This window comes from Dasypus novemcinctus, chromosome 10, assembly GCF_030445035.2.
Source record: "Dasypus novemcinctus isolate mDasNov1 chromosome 10, mDasNov1.1.hap2, whole genome shotgun sequence".
Classification (NCBI taxonomy): Eukaryota; Metazoa; Chordata; class Mammalia; order Cingulata; family Dasypodidae; genus Dasypus; species Dasypus novemcinctus.
The window spans coordinates 56,251,615-56,273,408 of record NC_080682.1 but is presented as its reverse complement, the minus strand read 5'-3'; the positions used below and the strand labels follow the sequence as shown (position 1 = coordinate 56,273,408).

Genomic DNA, 21,794 nt, shown 5'->3' with positions numbered 1-21,794 from the left:
GAAATGTGGCTGGCCAACCAAGCAGGTGGTCCAGAGTCTGAAAGACCAAAGCAGGCAAAGGGCCTGGAAGACGTGCTTGGATTTCCTAACAATGGCTTGCTGCAGGGGAAAAGAAGTGTGTGCGCGTGCGCGTCCACAGAGTGGAGTGCGATCTGCCTGTGAGGCTAGGTCCTGGATTCATCTCAAACATGCCTGCCCTTCCTGATTGCTACAAGGCCAAAACAGGATGGACAGCTGGATAGACCCTGTTTCTAGAAAGTTGAAAGAAATCCCTTCTTAATTTCTAAACTAGTAAGAGAGCTGGAAGGTTCCCAACAAAAATGAACACCCCCAGTATTCGGACAAAAACTTAGTTGTCTCCAGCCTTGTGGGTGGGGAAGGGGTGGGAGGAGAGAGACACCACAAACTTCTGAGAAGTGGTTGGTTTTTTTTTTTTTTAATTGTTCCTCTTAAAAAGAAAAGGAGGACTAAAAAAACATACAAAGAGAGGCATCTCCATTTTCTTTCCTCTGTCAAAGATGACTCAAGAGGTGGGAAGTACACAGTGGTTAAGGGTTATCCTATGAAGTCAATTGAATCCAAATCGCTGCTCAGCTATTTACTAGTTGTGTGACCCTGGGCAAGTTAACTAGATTTTTAACCCTTGGTTTTCTCATTTGACAATGAGAGTAATTGTAGTTAGTACCTACACCATGTTTTACTTCCTTGTTTGTTTTGAAGATAAGATATTACATGTAAAGCACTTAGCTCAGTGCTTTGTACATGAAAAGTACTCAATAAAGGGCAATTAATATTGGTGCATTTCTTGAGTCTTGTCTGAATCTGAGACTATCTTTGCCATAAGAATCACAAGGTTCAGGTTCTGAGACCCAGCTCCCAGGTGCTCTAGGGCTCATCTCTAAGCTCATCACTGGCTAGAACCCTAAACAATCAGGTCCAACAGCAAAGAAAGAGACGGGAGAGCCAAGGCACTGGAAATGTAACCAGTCCAGGAGCCTGAAGGAGGCTCACACCCTCAACATGGCTTGGTTCATCCTCACCTGGCCTGGTCTGTGTGCCCTTTTATACCTCACGTCCTCAGACTAGCTCTCAGAGTAAGGACCTCAAATGTTTGGCACATCAAGGGAGAGTTTCAATTAGCAGTTCAGGTATTGGGCTTTAGGGCTTGACTTCTGAATTTGCACCTAGGCCCTGCCACTTACAAGGTTTATGATAGCAGGAAAGTTACTTAACTCCTTTGTGCCTCAGTTTCCTCACCTCTGAAATGACTGATTAAAGAAGCTGACTCATAAAAGTACTTAGAAAAATGCCTGGTTCATAGTAAGTGTTAAGGAATGCTATCATTAGAGACTCAGATCCACATCAGGAATGCTTGGAGATCCAGGAGTGATTCTACACATCACCCTGCAATTTGGCCTATAATCCTGATCAATCTGACAACTGAAAGTTATTGCTTATTTACTTGTTTGCCTCTCCTATTACACAGTTCTGTGAGATCAAGGAACCTTGTTCATACCTTTAAATGCATTGAGTAGGTGGTCAATTAATTATCAACTGGGAGGCGGGGCAAGATAGCATGCATCATCTCTCTTACAAAGGACTGGCTGTGTGGTGACAGAGTCCTACCAGAGCAGGCTAGTCCGGGAACCTGCAGGATGGGAGATGTCTGAACATCGATCTGGAGAGACTGCAGCAGAAGTGGTGCTTGCTCAAGGTAGAACTGCAAGTTTCCAACACTGAACTCGGAAGCCGTGGGAAGGTAAATCACTTCCCCCTAGGGCTAAGAGCCGTAGCATTCACTGAGAACTGCCAGTCATAGGGTGGAGTCTCCAAGCCCCGTGTTCCCCCAAATGCATGAACCCCAAGCCCCTGTCCCCTAAACCCCGAGGCCCACATTTCACAGACCTACATACCCCGAGGACACATTCTCCTGGGCCTCTGTTTCCCAAGCCCAGCACTCCCAGTAATTCGGCATTGCCCTACCCCTCCAGTCTTGGACTAACTCCCAGAGTGGGAGAGTTTAGGTGGGTGGTGCAGAGGGGCCAAGGAGTGCAGGTTCAATTTTCTGGTCCCCCCCTTTTAATGAGTTTGGAGGAGCATATTAGCTTATTTTCCTTCAAGGGCACTTAGCCAACAACAAGGAAATAGAATAAGGAGAACAAAGTGACAAAGAGAAGACTTAACATGCACACAAAAACAACAACTAATTAAACCCCAAGACTATATGAAGAAGATAATCAACAGAATAAATCCAACAAAATAAAATGATGACCAGACAGCAAAAAAAAAAAAAAACTACAGACACCAATAATCAAGAAAACATGGCCCAATCCAATGAACAAACTAAAAACCAGGAAGAGAAGTGGAACATCAAACAAGTAATTAAAGCTCTCAAAACTTGTATCATGGACCAATTTCATGAAGTGAAGGAAAACATTAAATATATTAAGAAAACACTTGGGAGCACACAGAAGAAATTGTGATCATGCACAAAAAGATCACAGATAAATTTTGGGGATCAATAGCACAATCCAAGTAATCAAAAATATACTCTCAGCAAATAATAGCAGATTTGAAGAGGCAGAGGAAATAATTAGTGATGTGGAGGATAGTACATCTGAAATCAAAGATAGTAGAATTAATTGGTAAAAAGATAGAAAAAGTCCAGCAGGGACTGAGGGACCTGAATGACAACGCAAAACACACAAACATACGCATTATAGGCATCCCAGAAGGAGAAGAGAAGGGAAAGGGGACAGAAAGGGTGTTGGAGGAAATAATGGCTGAAAACTTCCCAAACCTATTGAGGGAAATGCATGTCCAGGAAGCACAATGCACCCCAAACAGCATAAATCCCAACAGGCCTACCCCAAGACACAGACTTGTCAAATTATACAATGAACAAGACAAATATTAAAAGCAAGAGAAAAGAGAACCATCACATACAAGGGAGGCTCCATAAGAGTAAGTGCCAATCTCTCATCTGAAACCATGGAGGCAAGAAGGCACTGGTATGACATAGTCAAGGTACTAAAAGAAAAGAATTTCCAACCAAGAATACACTGATGTGGAGGAATCGAAACACTCATCCACTGCTGATGGGAATGGAGAAGGATCCAGCCATTCTGGAGGACAGTTTGGCAGTTTCTCATAGTTAGCTATAGATTTGCCATATGACCCAGCAATTCCACTGCTGGGTATATAACCAGAAGATCTGAAAATAAGGACACAAACCGATATATGCACACCAATGTTCACAGCAGCATTATACACGACCGCCAAAAGTTGGAATCAACCCAAATGCCCATTAATGGATGAATAGATAAATAAAATATGGTATATACATACAATGGAATACTACTCAGCTATAAGGAGGAATATAGTATAAACACATGTGATAACATGGATGAATCTTAAGGACCTTATGTTGAGTGAAGCAACCCAGGCATTGAAGGACAAATACTATATGACCTCTCTGATAGGAAACAAGCAAACTGAGCTGTCTCAGAGAGCTAAAGACTAGAAGACAGGCTTAAAGGAATTTGGGGGGAAGAGGAAGGTTGCGAGCTGACTCCTACATGGGTGAAGTCTCTGATAAGCTGGAGGTAAGTATTTGTACAGGGAAGGGATAAGATGGGGGCATAGGGATACCTTTAGGTGGGGCTTTGCAGGTTTGAGGGGGGCTAGGGTTGAGAGGATGGGTCAGATGACCCAAGAAAGTGGAGGGAGGGCTGGGGGAACCGTTGAATATGGGAGAATGTCAGGTATATGGTTGGAACTATACTGTTGAGAAAACTCTTTAGAAAATATAATAAGGAAGGATCACATTTTTAAGGTGCAAAGTGGGGGGCATCTGGTACAGGGGCAAGCTTCTAGGGAATATGAGTGCTCATGTTGTCATAGTGTGTTATATCATTGGGTAAAGACCCATATAATGAGTGTGAAGGTGTACCCACATTCTGGGGAGACCTGATGTTCCCAAAGAGAGGGAATTGTGTCTCTTGAGAGAATTGCTGGCTCCCAATTAGTTAGGGCAATCTAGTATGTCAAGCCCTCAGCATTGTTGCAGTATCTGTAAATCTGGTCCCTCAAATAGTGAAGATTGATTGTCATGGTATGCCCTGAGGGGAGTGGGAGAGAGGTATAGCATGGATGGAAGCAGGGAACTGGAGGGCAATGGAAGTGCTCCACAAGATCATACAATAATGGATACAGGACATGTTAATTTACATCTAAAGTGATAAAAGTCTATAAACTAAAATGTAAGCCATAATGTAAAACATAAGGAAAATAAAAATTTAGAAATTTGTACAGTCTAAAATATAAACAATAATGTAAACCAAAATTGAACCATGTTTGGTAGCTATGTTTCGAAATCAGTACATTAGCAGCAGCAAATATAACATGAACATGTAAAAAGATCATGGCTGGGGAAAGGAGAAAAGGGTTTGATGTTGGGTATTTGGGAGTCCCTATATTGTGTATGTGAAATACTGTGATCTAAAACTTTTTTGAAGACAAAATTAAAAATTAGAAGAAAAAAAAAAAAGAAAGGATGTAGACACTGAGGAAGAAATGAAATTGCCTCACCACTGTACATACAGGGCAACACCTATTACAGTGATAAAAGGCAAAACTTTAGAAACAAAGCCTTATAATATTTTTCATTTTATTAATATACCAATTTATATTTACTTTATTTTAGTAATTCTAAATTACTGTGTATTCTATTTCTAAACTTTAAACTCATCACTATATTTCAATTTCCTATTAATTGAATTTGCCAATATATTAGGATTCATTCTTGAAGTTTTGGATCACAGAGAGGTTCAATTATGGCAGGAGAGGAACTCTGGTGTGGGGTATTATTGATGGGGGGCCCATAGGTGGTGGGGAGTTCTCCTGGGCATGTATATAGGGGACATAAATATATCATGATATATGTTGGGTATTTTTATAGTAGTTACAGTTACAAACGTCAACTGAGGGAGAGCTGGGTTCTCACCCAGGGAGCTCAGTCACATTGCCCAATAGAACAACAATAATCCCCCAAGTGCAACGGCAAAGATCAACAAGGAATGGTGGTTCAATAATGAGCCCTTGATACTGATGACTATGCTTAGGAGCCTGTGTGCCTGAAATATGAACTAGGCCTAGAGCTGTAGGGTGCCTAAGAGTTACCTCCTGAGAGCCTCCATGTTGCTCAAATGTGGCCACTCTCTAAGCCAAACTCAGTAGGTAAATGCATTACTTTCCCGCCAATGTGGGACATGACTCCTGGGGATGAGCCTCCCTTGTACCAAGGGATTTCTACCAATCACTAACTAGAGAAGCAACTAGAAAGAGACCTCGAATAAAAGAGTCAACTCAGACCAGCAGAATATCTCAGCCTACATGTTGGATCAAGTGTTAAAAATTGTTTTTTGGCCTTGAATAAAAAGGAGAAATGGCAAAGACAAATGAGTTTATATGGCTAAGAGTCTTCCAAAAAGAGTCAGGAGGTCATCAGAGGGGTTGCGCTTACACACACCTCAGCAGGACTCCAGGAAAAGCCAAAGTAGATACAACCCTAGGTACTGGTTCTCCTGAAGGCTATGGAGATCCTCAGGGTATATGGTCATGGCAGATGGATTTGGAGTTTTGTGCCATGTTAGAGGGCCCTACTTTGTAATTTGTGCTCCTGAGTGTGATGGAGCTGGACTCAGATGTGACCTTTCTACACATGTCTCTTCTGTCACTTTTACTGAGCCTGTGGTTGGTGCTAGGGATGGTCCATACTCAGGAGACTTGAATCTCTGGACTGCCCATATGCCAGCTGGGCCCTGAGCCTCAGCAGAGTTGCAACTCCTACTCTCTGATTCATTGGTCTTACCCAGGTCAGCTAACAGGGAGGTGAAGATGTTCAACCACCACACCAGGGAATCAAGAACGCCTACAACTGCAAGCAGAGAAATTGCATCCATCATCCATGTGGAATCTAAGCCCCCTCTGGATTAGAGGTGGAGAGAACATTACCATCCCAGGGTCCACAGAATGGAGGAATAAAATATGGACTAGAGTGGACTTACTGATATTCTACTATAAAACTATTACAATGAGTAATAGAAGAAATTTTAGCATCGAGGTGGAGAAAGTGGTCACAGTAATTCCTGAGGGCAGGGAGAAGGAAGAAGAGATGTAATGTGGGGGCATTTTTGGGATTTTGAGTTGTCCTAACTGATATGGCAGGATCAGATGCTGAACTTTATATATCCTGCCATAACCCACCAAATGTACTGGGGGAGAGTGCGAACTACAGGGTAAACTATTATCTATGTAGTGCAGCAGTGCCCCAAAATGTGTTCACGGAGTGTGACGAGTGTACCACAATGATGGGGGAGGTTGTTGGTGTGGGAGGAGTGGGGTGGGGGTATACGGTAACCTCATGTTTTTTAATGTAATATTTTTTATGTATGTATATATCTTCAAAAAACATATACAAAAATGATGTGGTGGGAAATGGGTTATATGGAAAGAAAGAAAGAAAAGAACAGAAGAGAGAGAGAGAGAGAGAGAGAGAAAGAAAGAAAGAAAATCAACTGAATGAATGGCTATACTAAATCAAACATATCCTTACCTGTAAGAGACAGGGATCAGTTTAGTTTTCACATAAAGGAATAAAATATTAATTAATGTAACCTGGAAGCCTACTGCCTCAGTCTTTCACTCCAGGGTTAAGAAGGAACAAACGAAACCAGTTTAAGCCAGTCCTATAGCCAGTAAAAAGGATGCACAAGAAAGAGCTAAGTCAATACCAATTCAGCACTGAAAAGGCCAAAACGATTGGAATGTGATGGCAGAAGCTGTTAATCAAAAACTGGGAAACTTGCAAGGGAAAGTTAGACTTCTCGGATAGGCTGTAACCTCTGAAGTATCCAATCTATGGAGAAACAGAGGAAAGGCTTGCCTGCTAGGCTTAGGGGTATAAATTGCATCATTTTTCTTTGTTTGGGGCACCAGCCACATTTTTCTGGTTGTGTGCCCCTTCTTGCAAGATTGAGAATAAAATCTTTTCTTCTCAACAATCAGGTGACCCTTATTTTCTTCCAGAAGGAGATTTCTTTCTTACATACCTAAAGAAACTATTTTAAAGCCCCCCTTGTACCAAATCAGTCCATTCAGTCCATTGAGTTGAAACAGTGGTCCAGCAACTTTGTACATGTGTATCAAAACTGTATCAGAAATAAAGGAATAGTGACCACTTTGGTATGGAAATATGCTGCGCTAAATTGCCAGGGTCTTCACACACACACACACACACACACACACACACCACACCACTGAGAAACTCCTGCTAATTCAAACTCAAAAACCAGTTGCACTAGACTAGCACAAGGAATTCAGATTATTGAATACTGTCAGTCTTTTTCCTCTGTGCTGCTTCAGTTTGTTTGACTTCTACTAATCTGTTTGTAAATTCCTGGATCCTTTCTTCTGTTGTGACCAATCTGATGCTAATTTCCTCCACTGAATTTTTAAATTTCAGATACTGTATTTTTCAGTACTGGGATTTCCAATTGGTTCCTTTTTAAAACAGTTTCCAATTCTCTCCTGAAATTCTTCCTTTCTTCATTCATTGTATTTAGCTCTCCTTTCCTGTAGGTCCTTTAATATATTTATTTAAAAGTTATTTAAAAATCTTGTTCTGTAATTCCAATATTTGGGTCATCCATGGACTGTTTCTTTTTATGGATTTTTCTCTTGACCATAGGTCACATTCTCCTGCTTTTCTACAACAGGAAATATATATTTCAAATGGAATTTTCTTCCCTCCATTAGGCAGGTAGGATGGAGGAGTTAAGTTTTCTGGAGCAGGACAGAGGCTGTAATTCCTCTAAAAGTACCCTGAAATTCAAGCACCAGGAACCCATGGAAATCTCGCTTTGATTTTCAAATTCCTCCCTCCCAACTTTCTGTATCTCTATGGTTACAACACTGGGAAACTGGGAAACCAAGAGACATTGCAATCACAAATTTCTGAAGCTACAAAATTACAAAATCTACCTTCCAGCCTCATTCCTGACTCTACTTGCCCAGCAAAATTTCACTTAAGAGAATTACTTGGCAGAGAGGATTGTCTTTGCTTTGGGGAGTCCTGCAGATTTAAGATCAATAGGTCAGTTTATTAAAGGCTGGTTCATCAAGAGTTTGGCTGGCTCTCCTTCTTATACGGCAGGCCCAGTCCATCATCTGTCCTACTGCCAAACTTAGCAGCTGTCCCCAGGTAGGAAAACATTCTGGATTCCTCGTTCACCTAGGAATAACTCTACCCTCTGGATCTTAATTCTTTTAGACTTTGTGTTTACAGGTATTTGATGATTTTAAAGAAAATTGTAGGGAAACGGACTTGGCCCAGTGGTTAGGGCATCCATCTACCACATGGGAGGTCCGCAGTTCAAACCCCAGGCCTCCTTGACCCGTGTGGAGCTGGCCCATGCGCAGTGCTGATGCACGTAAGGAGTGCCGTGCCATGCAGGGGTGTCCCCCGCATAGGGGAGCGCCACATGCAAGGAGTGTACCCCATAAGGAGAGCCACCCAGCACGAAAGAAAGTGCCGCCTGTCCAGGAATGGCAACGCCCACATGGAGAGCTGACACAACAAGATGATGCAACAAAAAAGAAACACAGATTCCCGTGTCACTGACAACAATAGAAGCAGACAAAGAAACAAGACGCAGCAAACAGACACAGAGAACAGACAATCGGGGTGGGGGGGTGGGGAGAGAAATAAATAAATAAATCTTTTTTGAAACATTGTAGATTTTTGGTATATTTTAGTGATTTCCTACAGTTTCAGCAGGAGGGAAGGTTTTTCATGTCCCTCTACATCCTAACCAGAAGCTGAGCTCTGATTGGTGAGTTCTTTGGCAGTATAAAAACCTCTAAAAAGGTTCAAATAGTAATTCCCTGGAGTCAAGGAGCTTCAGCATGTAAAATATAAATGCTATTTGCTATATAATACTTGTTCTGGGAAGACTACCTTCTCATGTCTAGTGTGCATTCTCTTGCCCCTCAGGGAATTCTATTTTATTATTTTCCCTGTCTGGAACCTACATTGATTTCCTTCCCAGAAAACAAAAAGAAGAACCCATTTCACGGCTCTGGTTTAGTAGTAATAACAGCAGCAACCATTTATTGATGACTTACTATGTATGAGACTCTCTATTAAGGGTTTTATAGACAGTACTTCACTTAACCTTCACAGAAACCCCGTGAGAAGCCACTGTAATCACACCCATTTTGTTAATGAGGAAACCAAAGCTTTCAAAGAATGAGAAAATTCGCCCAAAGTTACAGAAGTTACAGAGATTGAAATCTAGGCCCTATTGGTCCCAAGCCCAGACTGCTAACCATTACATAATTCTGGTCCCAGTTTGGACCCAATTGGCCATTGCAATTTTCCTGGAAGTGTCAGAACACAAAAAACAGGAGCAAGATGAGCCCAGTGACTCCATGCTTCCCCCTCCTGGGCGTTACTCTATAGGTCAGTAACACAGCTTTGCTCTCTCTCACACACATTTATTTGCTCTTGCTCATATAACCCTTATCACTCCTGCTGATGGCTCAGGACTCAACCAGCACAAATTGTCCTCCTCTCTAATAGTCTAGTCCCACAAAAGTTGGGGGTATGGTATAGGGCCAATTCCTCTACTCCTCTGTCTCTACAGAATATATGACTAAGAAGATAAAATATATGAAGAGCCTATAATCTCTTCCCATAAATCCTCTCTCATCCACCTGGGTTACTTTCATAATCTTCATAGAGTTCCTGGATCCTGCAGAGACTGATAGCTTGAGGTCACTGTCTTGCCAACTAGAGGTCTGGCACACTGAGCCACAATTTGGCCCTCTCACTGCTCATCTCTTGTGATGGTCAAGGAACCCTCTGGGGACCAAGTTAAATTCCACTGTGGTGGTCAGCAATGGAGGTCAGCAGAGAGGTTCTGCTTACGAACTCAACTTTATAATTTAAGACGGTCTGGAAGGAAGCCAAGGTTCTGAGTTTAAATACCAGTGTCTCTCACAACCATCACTCACATCTCAGTTTCTAAAAACCTTTCCCCACGAAAAGGAACCAGAATTCCTTGGAGAACATGGCTGATTCTAGGACTAGGGCATAGAAAGACAAAGTGAATGTGAAACATTTGGGGAGGCTCAAAAGCAAGAGAGTGCTCAGAGACTGATGGAGTAGAGACAGATGGAAGGAACTGTTGGTCAAATCTGGGACAATTTGTAAATCCATAGTACAGAGAAAGAGAAAAAGAAAAAAAAAAAGCCAAATTTTAAAAAATGGATAATAACTGGCAAATCTAGATAATGGGTATATGAATTTACTATTCTTTAAATTCTCTGAAGATTTGAAATTTTTGAAAATAATTAGTAGGAGAAAAAAAAAATCAGCTTCTTTCCCTGACCTGGATATTCTGGGATTACTCAGTCTGGCAACACTTTCCTGGGCAGGAAAACATGAATGGGTCCTCTCCTGGGCTCACTGGCCTTGGGCCCTGCTTTGATTTTCCTGGTTAATACAACTTCCCAATAGTTATACGAAAAGTTTTAAATTTTTATCTTTTATTAGAGCAGTTACAGGTTTACAGAATATCATGCAGAAATTACAGAGTTTCCAAAGCCACACCCCACAGTTTTTTCCTATTTATTATTTTGCATTCGTATTTTGTTACAAATTGTGAAATAATGTTGTTATAATTATGCTATTAACTTTAGCCCACTGTTCACATTAATGTTCACTTTTTGTTTTACAGTTCTCTGGGTTTTTTGTGTATGGTAACTTATATACAACCTAAAATTTCACTTAGGCAACATATAGTTCAGTGGTATTTCATGAGTTTATTAGCCATTTGTGTATATCTTCTTTGGAGAGATGTCTATTCAAATTTTTTGCCCATTTTTAAAAAATTAAGTTGTTTTCTTCCGAGTTCTTTATATATTATCAGACATATGATTTCTATATATTTTCTCCCATTTGGTAGGTTGTCTTTTTACTTTCATGATAAAGTCCTTTGATAAACAGTTTTTTTATTTTGATGAAGTCCCATTTGTCTATTTTTTCTTTAGTTGCTCATGCTTTTGGCGTAAAGTCCAAGAAACGACTGCCTAATGCCAGGTCCTGAAGATATTTCCATATGTTTTCTGCTGGGAGTATTATAGTTTTAGTTCTTGTATTCAGATCTTTGATCCATTTTGAGATAATTTTTGTATATGGTGTAAGGTAAGTGTCCACCTTCATTATTTTGCATATGGAGATCCAGTTTGCCCCACACAGAACCATTCGTTCAGAGATTATTCTTTGCCCACTGAGTGGATTTGGCACCCTTGTCAAAGATTAATTGGCCAAAGGTGTGAGGGGTTATTTCAGAGATCTCAATTCAATTCCATTTGTCTATATATCTGTCCTTGGGACAGTTTCAAAACAATCATGTGAAACAATCATGCATAGCATACAGAATTCTCATACATCACCCTACACCAACACCATGCATTGCTGTGGAATATTTGTTACCAATGATGATAAAACATCACCAAAATATTACTAACTATAATCCATAGCTTACATTTGCTGCATTTTTTTCCATAAACCAGTTTATTATTATCACCATGTATTAGTATTGTACATTTTTTTATAGTTCATAGAGAATGCTCCCATATTTGTACTGTTAACCACAGTCCATATTCCACCATGTCATGCTGTTTTTATTACTATAAATTTGTAATAAGTTTTAAAATCAGGAAGTGTGAATCCTTCAACATTGTTCTTTTTCAAGATGGTCTTGGCTATTTTGGGCCTTATCCTTCAAAATGAACTTGATGATTGGCTTTTCCATTTCTGCAAAGAAGTCTGTGGGAATTTTGATTGGAATTGCTTTGAAACTACGTATTGCTTTAGGTAGAATTGGCATCTTAATAATATTTAGTCTTACAATTCATGAACATGAAATGTCCTGCCATTTATTTAGGTCTTCTTTAATCTTTCAGCAATGCTTTATAACTCCACATACAATTAATTTACAATGTTGGTTAAATTTATTCCAGACATTTGATTCCTTTAGTTGCTATTATAAATGGATTTCTTTCCTTGTATGCCTCTCTGGATTGTTCATTACTAGATTTTTGCACCAGTGTATAGAAGCATCCTGCCACTTCGCTGAATTCATTTATTAGCTCTAGTAGCTTTGTTGTTCATTTCTCAGTATTCTCTCTATATCGGATAATCATCTACAAATAGTTTTACCTCTTCCTTTGCAATTTGGATGGCTTTTATTTCTTTATTGCCTAATTGCTCTGTCTAGAACTTCCAGTAGAGTACTGAATAAAAGTGGTGACAGTGAACATCCTTGTCTTCTTCCTGATCTTAAGGGCGAAGCTTTCAGTCTTTCACTGTTGAGTATGGTGCTAGCTGGGGATTTTTCATATATGCTCTTTATCATGTTAAGGATGTTTTCTTCTATTCCTTGTTTTCTGATTGTTTCTGTCAGAAGGGGTGCTGAATTTTGTCAAATGTCTTTTCTGTGTCAATTAAGATGATCATGTGGGGTTTTTTCCTTCCTTCTATTAATGTAATGTATTACATTAACTAATTTGCTTATATTGAACCATCCTTGCATACCTTGGATAAATCCCCCTTGATCATGGTACATAAATTTAAAAAAAAATTTTAATTTCTCTCCCCTTCCCTGCCCACCCCACGTCCCCCAGTTGTCTGCTCTGTGTCCATTCACTGTGTGTTCTTCTGTGTCTGCTTTTATTCTTGTCAGCAGCACTGGGAATCTGTGTCTCTTTTTGTTGGGTCCTCTTGCTGCGTCAGCTCTCTGTGTGTGCAGTGCCACTCCTCGGTAGGCTGGACTTTTTTCCCACTGGATGGCTCTCCTTATGGAGAGCACTCATTGCATGTGGGACTCCCCTACGCAAGGGACACCCCTGTGTGGCACAGCGCTCCCTGTGCACATCAGCACTGCATGTGGGCCAGCTCCACACAGGTCAGGAGGTCCTGGGTTCGAACCCTGGACTTCCCATGTGGTAGGCAGACACTCTATCCATTGAGCCAAATCAGCTTCCCAGTATATAAATTTTTAAAAGGTGCTGTTGGATTCTAGTATTTGCTGGTATTTGCTAAAAAATTTTTTGCTAATATTTTGTTGAGGATTTTTGCATCTATACTCATGGGTCATATTTATCTGTCATTTTCTTTTCTTGTGACATCCTTTTCTGGTTTTGGTTTTAGGGTGATGCTGGCCTCAGAATAAGTTGGGAAGTGTTCCCTTCTCTTCAACTTTTTTGGAAAAGTTTGAGTAGTATTGGTGCTTATTCTTCTTTGAATATGTGGTGAAATTCACCAGAGAAGTCATCTGGTTCTGGGCTTTTCTGGTTGGAAGATTTTCGATAACTGACTCAATTTCTTTAATTGTTATTGGTTAGCTGACAGTATCCATTTCTTCTTGAGTCAGTGTAGCAGTTTTTGTGATTCTAGGAATTGTCCATTTCATCTAGGTTATCTAGTTTGTTGGCATACCATTGTTCATAATATCTTCTTATAGTTGTTTTTATTCCTGTGGGGTCAGTAGTAATGTTACACCTTTCATTATTGATTTTACTTATTCACATCTTCTCTTTTTTTTCCTTTGTTAGTTAGTTTAGCTAAAGGTTTGTCAATTTTATCTTTTCAAAGAACCAACTTTTGGTTTCATTAATTCTCTCTCTCTATTTTTTTATTCTCTATTTATTTATCTCTGCTCTAATCTTTGCTGTTCCTTCCTTCCACTCATTTGGGGTTTAGTTTGCTCTTCTTTTTCTAATTTTTCCAGGTGTGAGTTTTGGTCTGTGATTTGAATTCTTTCTTCTTTTTTAACATAAGCATTTAGACCTATTAATTTCCTTCTGAGCACAGACTTCACTATGTTCCATAAATTTTATGTTGTGTTTTCATTTTCATTCATCTCAAAATATTTCCTGATTTCCTTTGTGATTTCTTCTTTGACGCACTGATTGTTTAGGAGTATATCATTTAACTTTCATATATTTGTATATTTTCCAGTTCTCCCTCTATTACTGATTTCTGTCTTCATTCTATTGTGGTCAGAGAATATGTTTTGCACAGTTTTGATCTTTTTAAATTTATTGAGACTTGGTGTGGGGGGTTGTTGATGTGGGAGGAGTGGGGTGGGGGTGTTGGGGGTATATGGGTAACATCATATATTTTTTGAATGTAACATTTTAAAAAAATAAAGAGATTGTGGGGGGAAAAGTCAATCAAAAAAAAAAAAGATGTGTATTCTGCTGTTTGGATATATAGCGTTCAGTATACATCTGTTACTTCTAGTTCATTTTGAGTATTGTTCAAGTTTTCTATTTCCTTATTGAATTTCAGTCTAGATGCTTTACACATTGATGGAAGTAGTGTTATTGTGGAGGTGTCTATTTGTCCCTTCACTTTTGTAAGTTTGCCTAACATATTTTGAGACACTGGTTAGATGCATAAATGTTTATGATTGTTATTTCTTTTTGGTGGGTTGACCTTTTTATTAATATATGTGTCCTTCTTTGCCTCTTGTAACACTTTTTGACTTAAAGTCTATTTTGTCTAATTTTAGTATAGCCAGTCCAGCTCTCCTTTGGATATTTGCATGGAATATTTTTCCATCCTTTCATATTCAACCTATTTGTGTCTCTGATTTTACGTTGAGTCTCATGTAAACAACATATAGTAAGATCATGCATTTTATCCATTCTGCCAATCTGTGTCTTTTGATTTAGGAGTTTAATCCATTTACATTGAGTGTAATTACTGATAAGGTTGGTCTTACTTTAATCATTTTGTCCTTTGCTTCTTATATTTCTTATTTTTTATTGTCCCTCTTTTCATTTATTGCATCCTTCTTTTGTGCATAATTGATTTTCTACAATGTAACTGATTGATCCTTTTCTCATTTCCATGTCTGTATATATGTTAAATACTTTCTCTGTGGTTACCCTGGGGTTTATATTCAACAACTTAAGTCTAAGCTACTAGACTGAAAAAAAAACAAACTTAACTTCAATAGTATACACAGTCTCTGTTCCTATATCTCTCCACTTACCTTCTTTTTGCTTTTTGTCACACATCACTTCCTTATATTTTGTGAGCCCATAAAATGGAAATATGATTACTATTTATTGACTCATATTCTAACTATTATGGGGAAAAAATAGTAGAGTTACACACTGAGGATACCATACTTTTGGGTTTTGCATTTACTCATGCAATTACCTTTACTGGAGATATTTATTTCTTAATACTGCCCCAAGCTACTATCTCTTGTCCTTTCCTTTCAACTTGAAAAGCTTCCTTTATCATTTCTTGTAGGGCAGTTTCCTTGGTAATGAACTCTCACAATTTTGTTATCTGTGAATGCCTTAAACTCTCCCTCATTTTTGAAGGGCACTTTTGCCAGATAAAGAATTTTGGGCTGGCAGTTTTTCTCTCTCAGTACCTTAAATATGTCATACCATTTCTTTCTTGCTTCCATGAATTTTTAATAAGAAATCAGCATTTAGTCTTACTGAAGACTCCTTGTGTCTTAGTTTGCCACAGGACTGCCAAAGCAAAGATCAAGAAATGTGTAGAATTCTTTTTTAATTATTTCATTATTTTTTTCTTCCCCTTCCCCTCCCCCGCCCTGCTGCTTGTTTGCTTTTACTGTTTGTTTTTCTGTTTGTCTGTGTCCATTCACTGTGTGATCTTCTTTATCTATTTCTCTTTTTGTCTTTTCTTCTTGTCTGTCTCCTCTAGGATTCACTGGGATTGATCCCAGGATCTCTGATGTGGTGAGAGGTTCTCTGTCAATTGCACCACCTCAGTTCCTGGTCTCTGCTGTGCTTCATCTTGACTCTCCCCTTCGTCCTTCTTTTGTTGCATCATCATCTTGCTGTATGGCTCGCAGCGTGGGTACTGACTTACCACACGGGCACTGACTTACCACACAGGCACTCACACAGGCACTCAGCTCACCACATGGGCACTCACATGGGCACCTGGCTCACCACACAGGCATTCATGTGGGCGCTGAGCTCGCTACACAGGCACTTGTGTGGGTACTTGGCTCACTGCATGGACACTTGGCTCACTGCATGGGTATTTGGCTCACCACATGGGCACTTAACTTACCTCACATGCACTCGGCTCGCCACGCGTGCACTTGGCTCACCATGCAGGCACTGACTCACTGTGCAGGCATGCTTTCTCTTCTTCCTTTTCACCAGGAGGCCCCAGAGATGGAACCTGGGTCCTCCCATGTGGTAGGCAGAGGCTTTATCACTTGAGCCACATCCACTTCCCTGTGTTGGCTTTTATAAAGGGGATTTATTGGGCATAAAAGCTTACAGTTATGAGGCCATGAAATGTCCAAATCAAGGCACTATCAGAGATATTTTCTCACCAAAGTCAGCTACTATTGATCTGGTAGCCTGCCATGTGATGATCAAACATATGACAAGGTTCATTTCCTCAGCCTTGAACTGCTCCATGAGCCTAGCCCCTCAGGGGCTTCTTTCCGTACCTGTGTGCTCTGCTTGTTCCAGACTCCAGGATCTCTCTCAGCCTCTCTGGGCTTTTCTGTTTTCCTGTAGTCCTCTCTACCACAAAGCAGGATCAACATGGCAGTTTCCTTTCTCTTTGTACCTCACTCTGTGTCTCCTTTTATATAAAGCTCCAGTAAAAAATGGAACTTGAGTCATTCCTCTCTGATGTCCAATCAAAAGGGCTTCATATCCACAAGAATGGATTAGTTCAAGATCTTTTTTTTCTTTTTGAAATTCATAAAAATAACTTCAAACTGTTATACCTTATATATGACCAATTGCTTTTCTCTTTCTGCCTTCAGAGTTCTCTTTATACTTGCCATTTAACATTTTACCTAGTATGCATCTTAGAATAGGTCTATTAGGTTTTATCCTCTCTGGAGTTTGTTGTGCCTCTTGGACATGTATAATTATGTCTTTTGTAAGATTTAGGAAATATTCATCCATTATTTCTTCAAATATCCTTGTTCCTTTTTCTTTCTCATGTCCTTCTGGGACTCCCATAAAATATATGTTGGTATGCTTCATGTTGTCCCCCTGGTCCCTTAGGCTCTGCTCATTTTTTTTACTCTTTTCTCCATCTGCTCTTTTGCCTGTATGATTTCATTTGCTCTGTCTTATAGTTCACTGATTCTTTCTTCTAACTGTTCAAATCCACTGGTGAATGCCTCTACTATATATATATATTTTTAAGGAGGGTACCAAGGATTGAATCCAAGACCTCATACATATGAAGCAAGTGCTCAACCCTCTGGTGTATTTTTAACCTCCATATTGTGTTTTTGACAATAATGAAAAATATTGTGATTTAGTTAAGTTCTCTTTATTTCCTTTTTAAACTTTGTCTTCTTTTTTGTTCACACATTGTCTTCCTTACATCTTTTAGTTCTATATCAAATTTAGTTTATTTCTACCTGTATTTTCTTTTGTTCCTTGAATTGATTTAGGAGATTTGACTGAACATCTTTGGTTGTTCCACTGTTAGTGTTTTCTCTGAAGTTTTAATTTGTTCCCTTGACTGAGCCATCTCTCCCTGTTTCTTTGTATGGCCTGTGATCTTGTGTTGCTATCTGGCTATTTGATTGTTTTGATGTGCTAACTCTGGAAGTCTGTTTCTCTTGCTTCGTAGGGTGTTAGTGTAGATTGGTTGTGTGTTAAGGTTCTTCTTCAATGCTTGGTCCTACTTACAGTGAACTTTTGGAGCAGCCCATGTTTAACAGTTCAGATTTTTTCAGGTCTTTCTGCACCTGCCTCTTGCCGTGGGCATACACAGTAACTGTTAAGTTTATCCTATATGTGCTACTATTTCCTCTCCAGGAGAGGATTTCCTTTCCTCTGTTCCTCCTACAGGAGTTCTGGGGTATTCTCTTTGTTTTTATATAATTTTTCCTCCCCCATGGCTATGATTTGTTCAACTCCTCTCCTGTGCTCTGGACACATTTTGACTCCAGCTTTCAGCTCTGGATCTTCCCTGCCTTAGAATAGTTCAGTTTCCCCTTTCACACAGCTTTTCTGCCTCTGGTAACATTCACATTAGGGGATCCCGATCCATGGAACCAGGTGGGGTCAGTAGTCAAAAACACCCAATTTTTTTCATTTAGGTGTACCACCAATTAGGGACCAGGCTGGGAATATGCACAGCTTGCCAATAGTTGCTCTGTGGGTCTCTCTGATTTCCAGAGGAACACTCTGGGTACTTATTCACGTAAACCACCAAGTCCACACCTTGGGAGTAGCTGGCCTTGGGTCCTTTTGCTTGAATGTGCATGGGATTCTAAGTAACTGCCATGGGTAGGTCTGTGGTCAGTGACAAGAATGCCCAGGCCAAACTAGAGCACTGCCACTGTTTATCTCTTAAACCATGTAGGGCCAAATGTGGGGAGGGGTCCAGACAGACAGGTCCATACCATTCTCCTATCTCTCTTTCTCTCTTTTTTTTTTTTTTTAATATTGTGGGATTTTGTTTCTTTGACTCAAAGTCTTTCTTCAGTCTTTATCATCCTCCACAGTTCCAAGTGAGTCAAATCTGCCCTTTTATTTAGCTTTCTCTAAGAGGAACCTTTCCCATCTTAATGATGCTACTCTTGCCAATGGGTTATGAATGAATCAATCACATAATATATTGCCATGAGTTAGGTTAATACTAATAATCACATGGTCAAATGAAGGTGCTACTGAGTCTATTTAGTGCTGAATATAATTCAAATATAAAACAGCTCTCATCCTTGCATTTGCTCTATATGGCACTCAGGAAAAAATGCCAGGGCTCCACAGACTGCATCCAGCCGTCCTCCTTCTAGATGAAAGTGTCTGAAAGGATCACTCAGGCGCCATCTACTGGGCAAATGCTTGTACTGACAGGGGATTCCAGCATGGTGCTCCAGCCATGAACATGCCAAACAGCTTAACACAAGCAACCAGCACACAGTAACCAGCACAGAGCAGGCATCCAATAAATAGTGAAATGACTTGCTTTCTCTATGAGTTCACTTCACATTTATTTAGTGCCCATGTAAGGTATAAGTGAAAATACCCTAATAAGATCATACTGATGTTTTCTTATGGTCAAGCCCTATTTCCATAAATGGATTGTAAATTCTTTGAGGGCTCATGGTGTTCCTGGGTGACCATCCCCATGCATGGCCCATAGAAAATACTTCATAAAAGCTTGTGGCTGTCATGATCTAGAGATAATATGCACTGTGTGGAATGAGGTTTTCAGAACAAACATAACTAAACAAGCATAACTGATCCAAAACGGAATCAGATAGGAATCTGATAAAGAGCACCAACCTCTACAGAGTTGCTCAAACTAGGAACCAGAAATTCAAACTCTTAAGATTCCTCACTCCTCCCTTCAGTGTGCCACTGAATCCTACCAGTGCTTCCTTTAATTTCTCTCCTATCTAGCCCCTTGCGGGGGGGGGGGGGGGGGCAGGAATCATGCCTCCCACAAAAAGTCCTATGGGTGTGAACCCATTTGTAAGTAGGACCTCTGAAGATGTTATCAGCTAAGGTATGCCCAAACTGAATGCAGATGGGCCTTAATCCAATATGGCTAAAGTCCTTATGAGCAAAGAAAATTAGACACAGAAGGGAAAGCCATGGGCAGCAGCCAGAAGCTGAAAGTCAGCAGACCCCAGAAAAGAAAGGAGAAAATGCAGCCATGTGACAGAAAAGTCAAGAAAACCCCACACCATCACTTTGCTCTAGCTACACCTGTGGTCACATACTTCCTGACTACACCTCTCATTTTTCACCCTGACCATTCTGTTTCCTCTGCCTGGAGTATCTTCCTGTTTTGCTCATGCATGAGCAAAGGCATAGCTCAGCTACCACTTCCTATCTAAAACCTTCCCCATTTCTGACTCCCTGTGATTAATTGTTTCTTGTCTGTTTTCAGGGCACTTCAGCCATACTCAAGTTCACAACTCTTCCTTGACTTCCCACTGCACTTAGAACAGCATCTAAACTCTTCACCTAATTTACCTACCTACAAGGCCATCCATGAGCTGACCCCTGCCTACCACTCCAACCCCATCACATAGTCCTTCCCCATTACTCACATAAAAAGCAACATTCAATATGATCCAAAGCACTGGAAAAAAACAAAATTATCTTATATACTCCAAAGGTCAATATGAAATCAAAATCTGTGAATTATAACGCTAATTATGTTTTTCTTAAACTAATATGGGAAGTAGTTTTATTTTGGACCACCTCTCAGTTTAGCTATTGAGGAGAATATTGTTATAATGAATTACTATTTACTATATTAGTTGAGTTAATTAAATCTCATAAAACAGTCCTATGAGGTGGATAATATTATACTCTTTTAAAGAAAAGGAAATTGAGATTAGTAAGGTCAAGTGACTTGGTCAAGGCCATACTGCTAGTGATGGGAAAAGCCATTATTTAAACCCTGGTTTGTGTCACTCTGGATCTTGTACTTTTGACTATTATGTTATACTGTCTCAAGAAAACAGCTGTCAAAGGAAGGCTGGATTTAAATTCTGCAGCTAATCTACCTGGACGATCATCTACAAGTACTAAATTAAATTTTCTAGAAACTGCCTTAAATGCCATCAAAGTTTTAAATCTACAACCAGACAAGCCCTTTTAAAATTATCTATATTCTGTATAATTTAAGTCCCAGTTTCACCCAGAAGTTTCAACAACCCCATCCTCCTTGGGGTATAGTTGTTTCCCAGCTGCAGACCATACACCTCACCCTCTGCTCTAGTCCTTTGAAAATCTTGGCATTTTGCAACAAACTGAGTCAGGCAAAGAATACCAATACCACGCCATTCTCCATTAATGTAAACTGGGAACTCATTAATGTAGGTAAACTTTCTCAAATTATAATACCTTCCTGACTGCTTCTGATTCAAACATAAAATAGGCTTAATGAAATAACAAAAATTTGTATATTGACTTTCCAAGATCCAGAATCTTAGAGGGATATTCACCCCCTAAGAGAATCTTAAACTAAGTGATAGGTTAAATTTCCACTCTACTTTCAAAATTACTGAATCTTAGAAAAGAACCTTTCAATAAAACATGTGCAATTCTTTGAGAATCCCTTTTCTGGGACAAGTGGCATGCTAGCAATTTGCTCTGGGTTCCAGGAATAGATCATAGGAGTGAGGAAATTTACCAACAGAATTTCACATTTAAAATGCACAACATACTGAATATTTTTGGAGCCTTATTCACTGTGCTGACCAATGCTACCCTACCATTGCTTCTGGAATGGACACAAGGCATGTTGTGTGCAGAGTGGCTTGGCTTCATTTAGGAGAAAAGGGAGATTTCAAAGCAGACAAAATCCTCCGTTGGCCAGCAATTCCAAACAGATGTCCACAATCCACAACCAATAGATGTTTTTTATAGTCTTACCTATAAAGTCCTTTGGACACAGCTTTCCAGATCTCATATTCCACTGAGATAAACAAATCTTAGTCTTTTATAAGTTGAAACTTTAAAACAGCATGCACTAGAGATGTAGCTACTTCTGGATCTACTTACGCATGCAGTCTCCTCCGTACCAGCCACCTCGGCATTCTGCACAGTAAATGCCCTTTACATAGAAGTCATCCAGGGTACCTCCCCATGAGCCATTTCGGCAGGTCTTGCAGTTTTCAAAGATGGTACAACCTAAAACATTTCCAAGAAGAGGGGAT

At 39.8% G+C, this 21,794-nt stretch overlaps 1 protein-coding gene across 5 annotated transcripts in view; it reads right to left on the bottom strand.

The window, feature by feature from the left end:
• Positions 1 to 21,794, bottom strand: part of PAMR1 (peptidase domain containing associated with muscle regeneration 1) — a 134,404-nt gene that overhangs the window by 85,557 nt on the left and 27,053 nt on the right. For all 5 annotated transcript variants that reach the window (XM_071218105.1, XM_004446832.3, XM_071218104.1 and 2 more), the window contains one exon: positions 21,640 to 21,768. In XM_071218105.1, the coding sequence (XP_071074206.1) occupies positions 21,640 to 21,768 (129 nt within the window). The remainder of the gene's footprint in view (positions 1 to 21,639; positions 21,769 to 21,794) is intronic.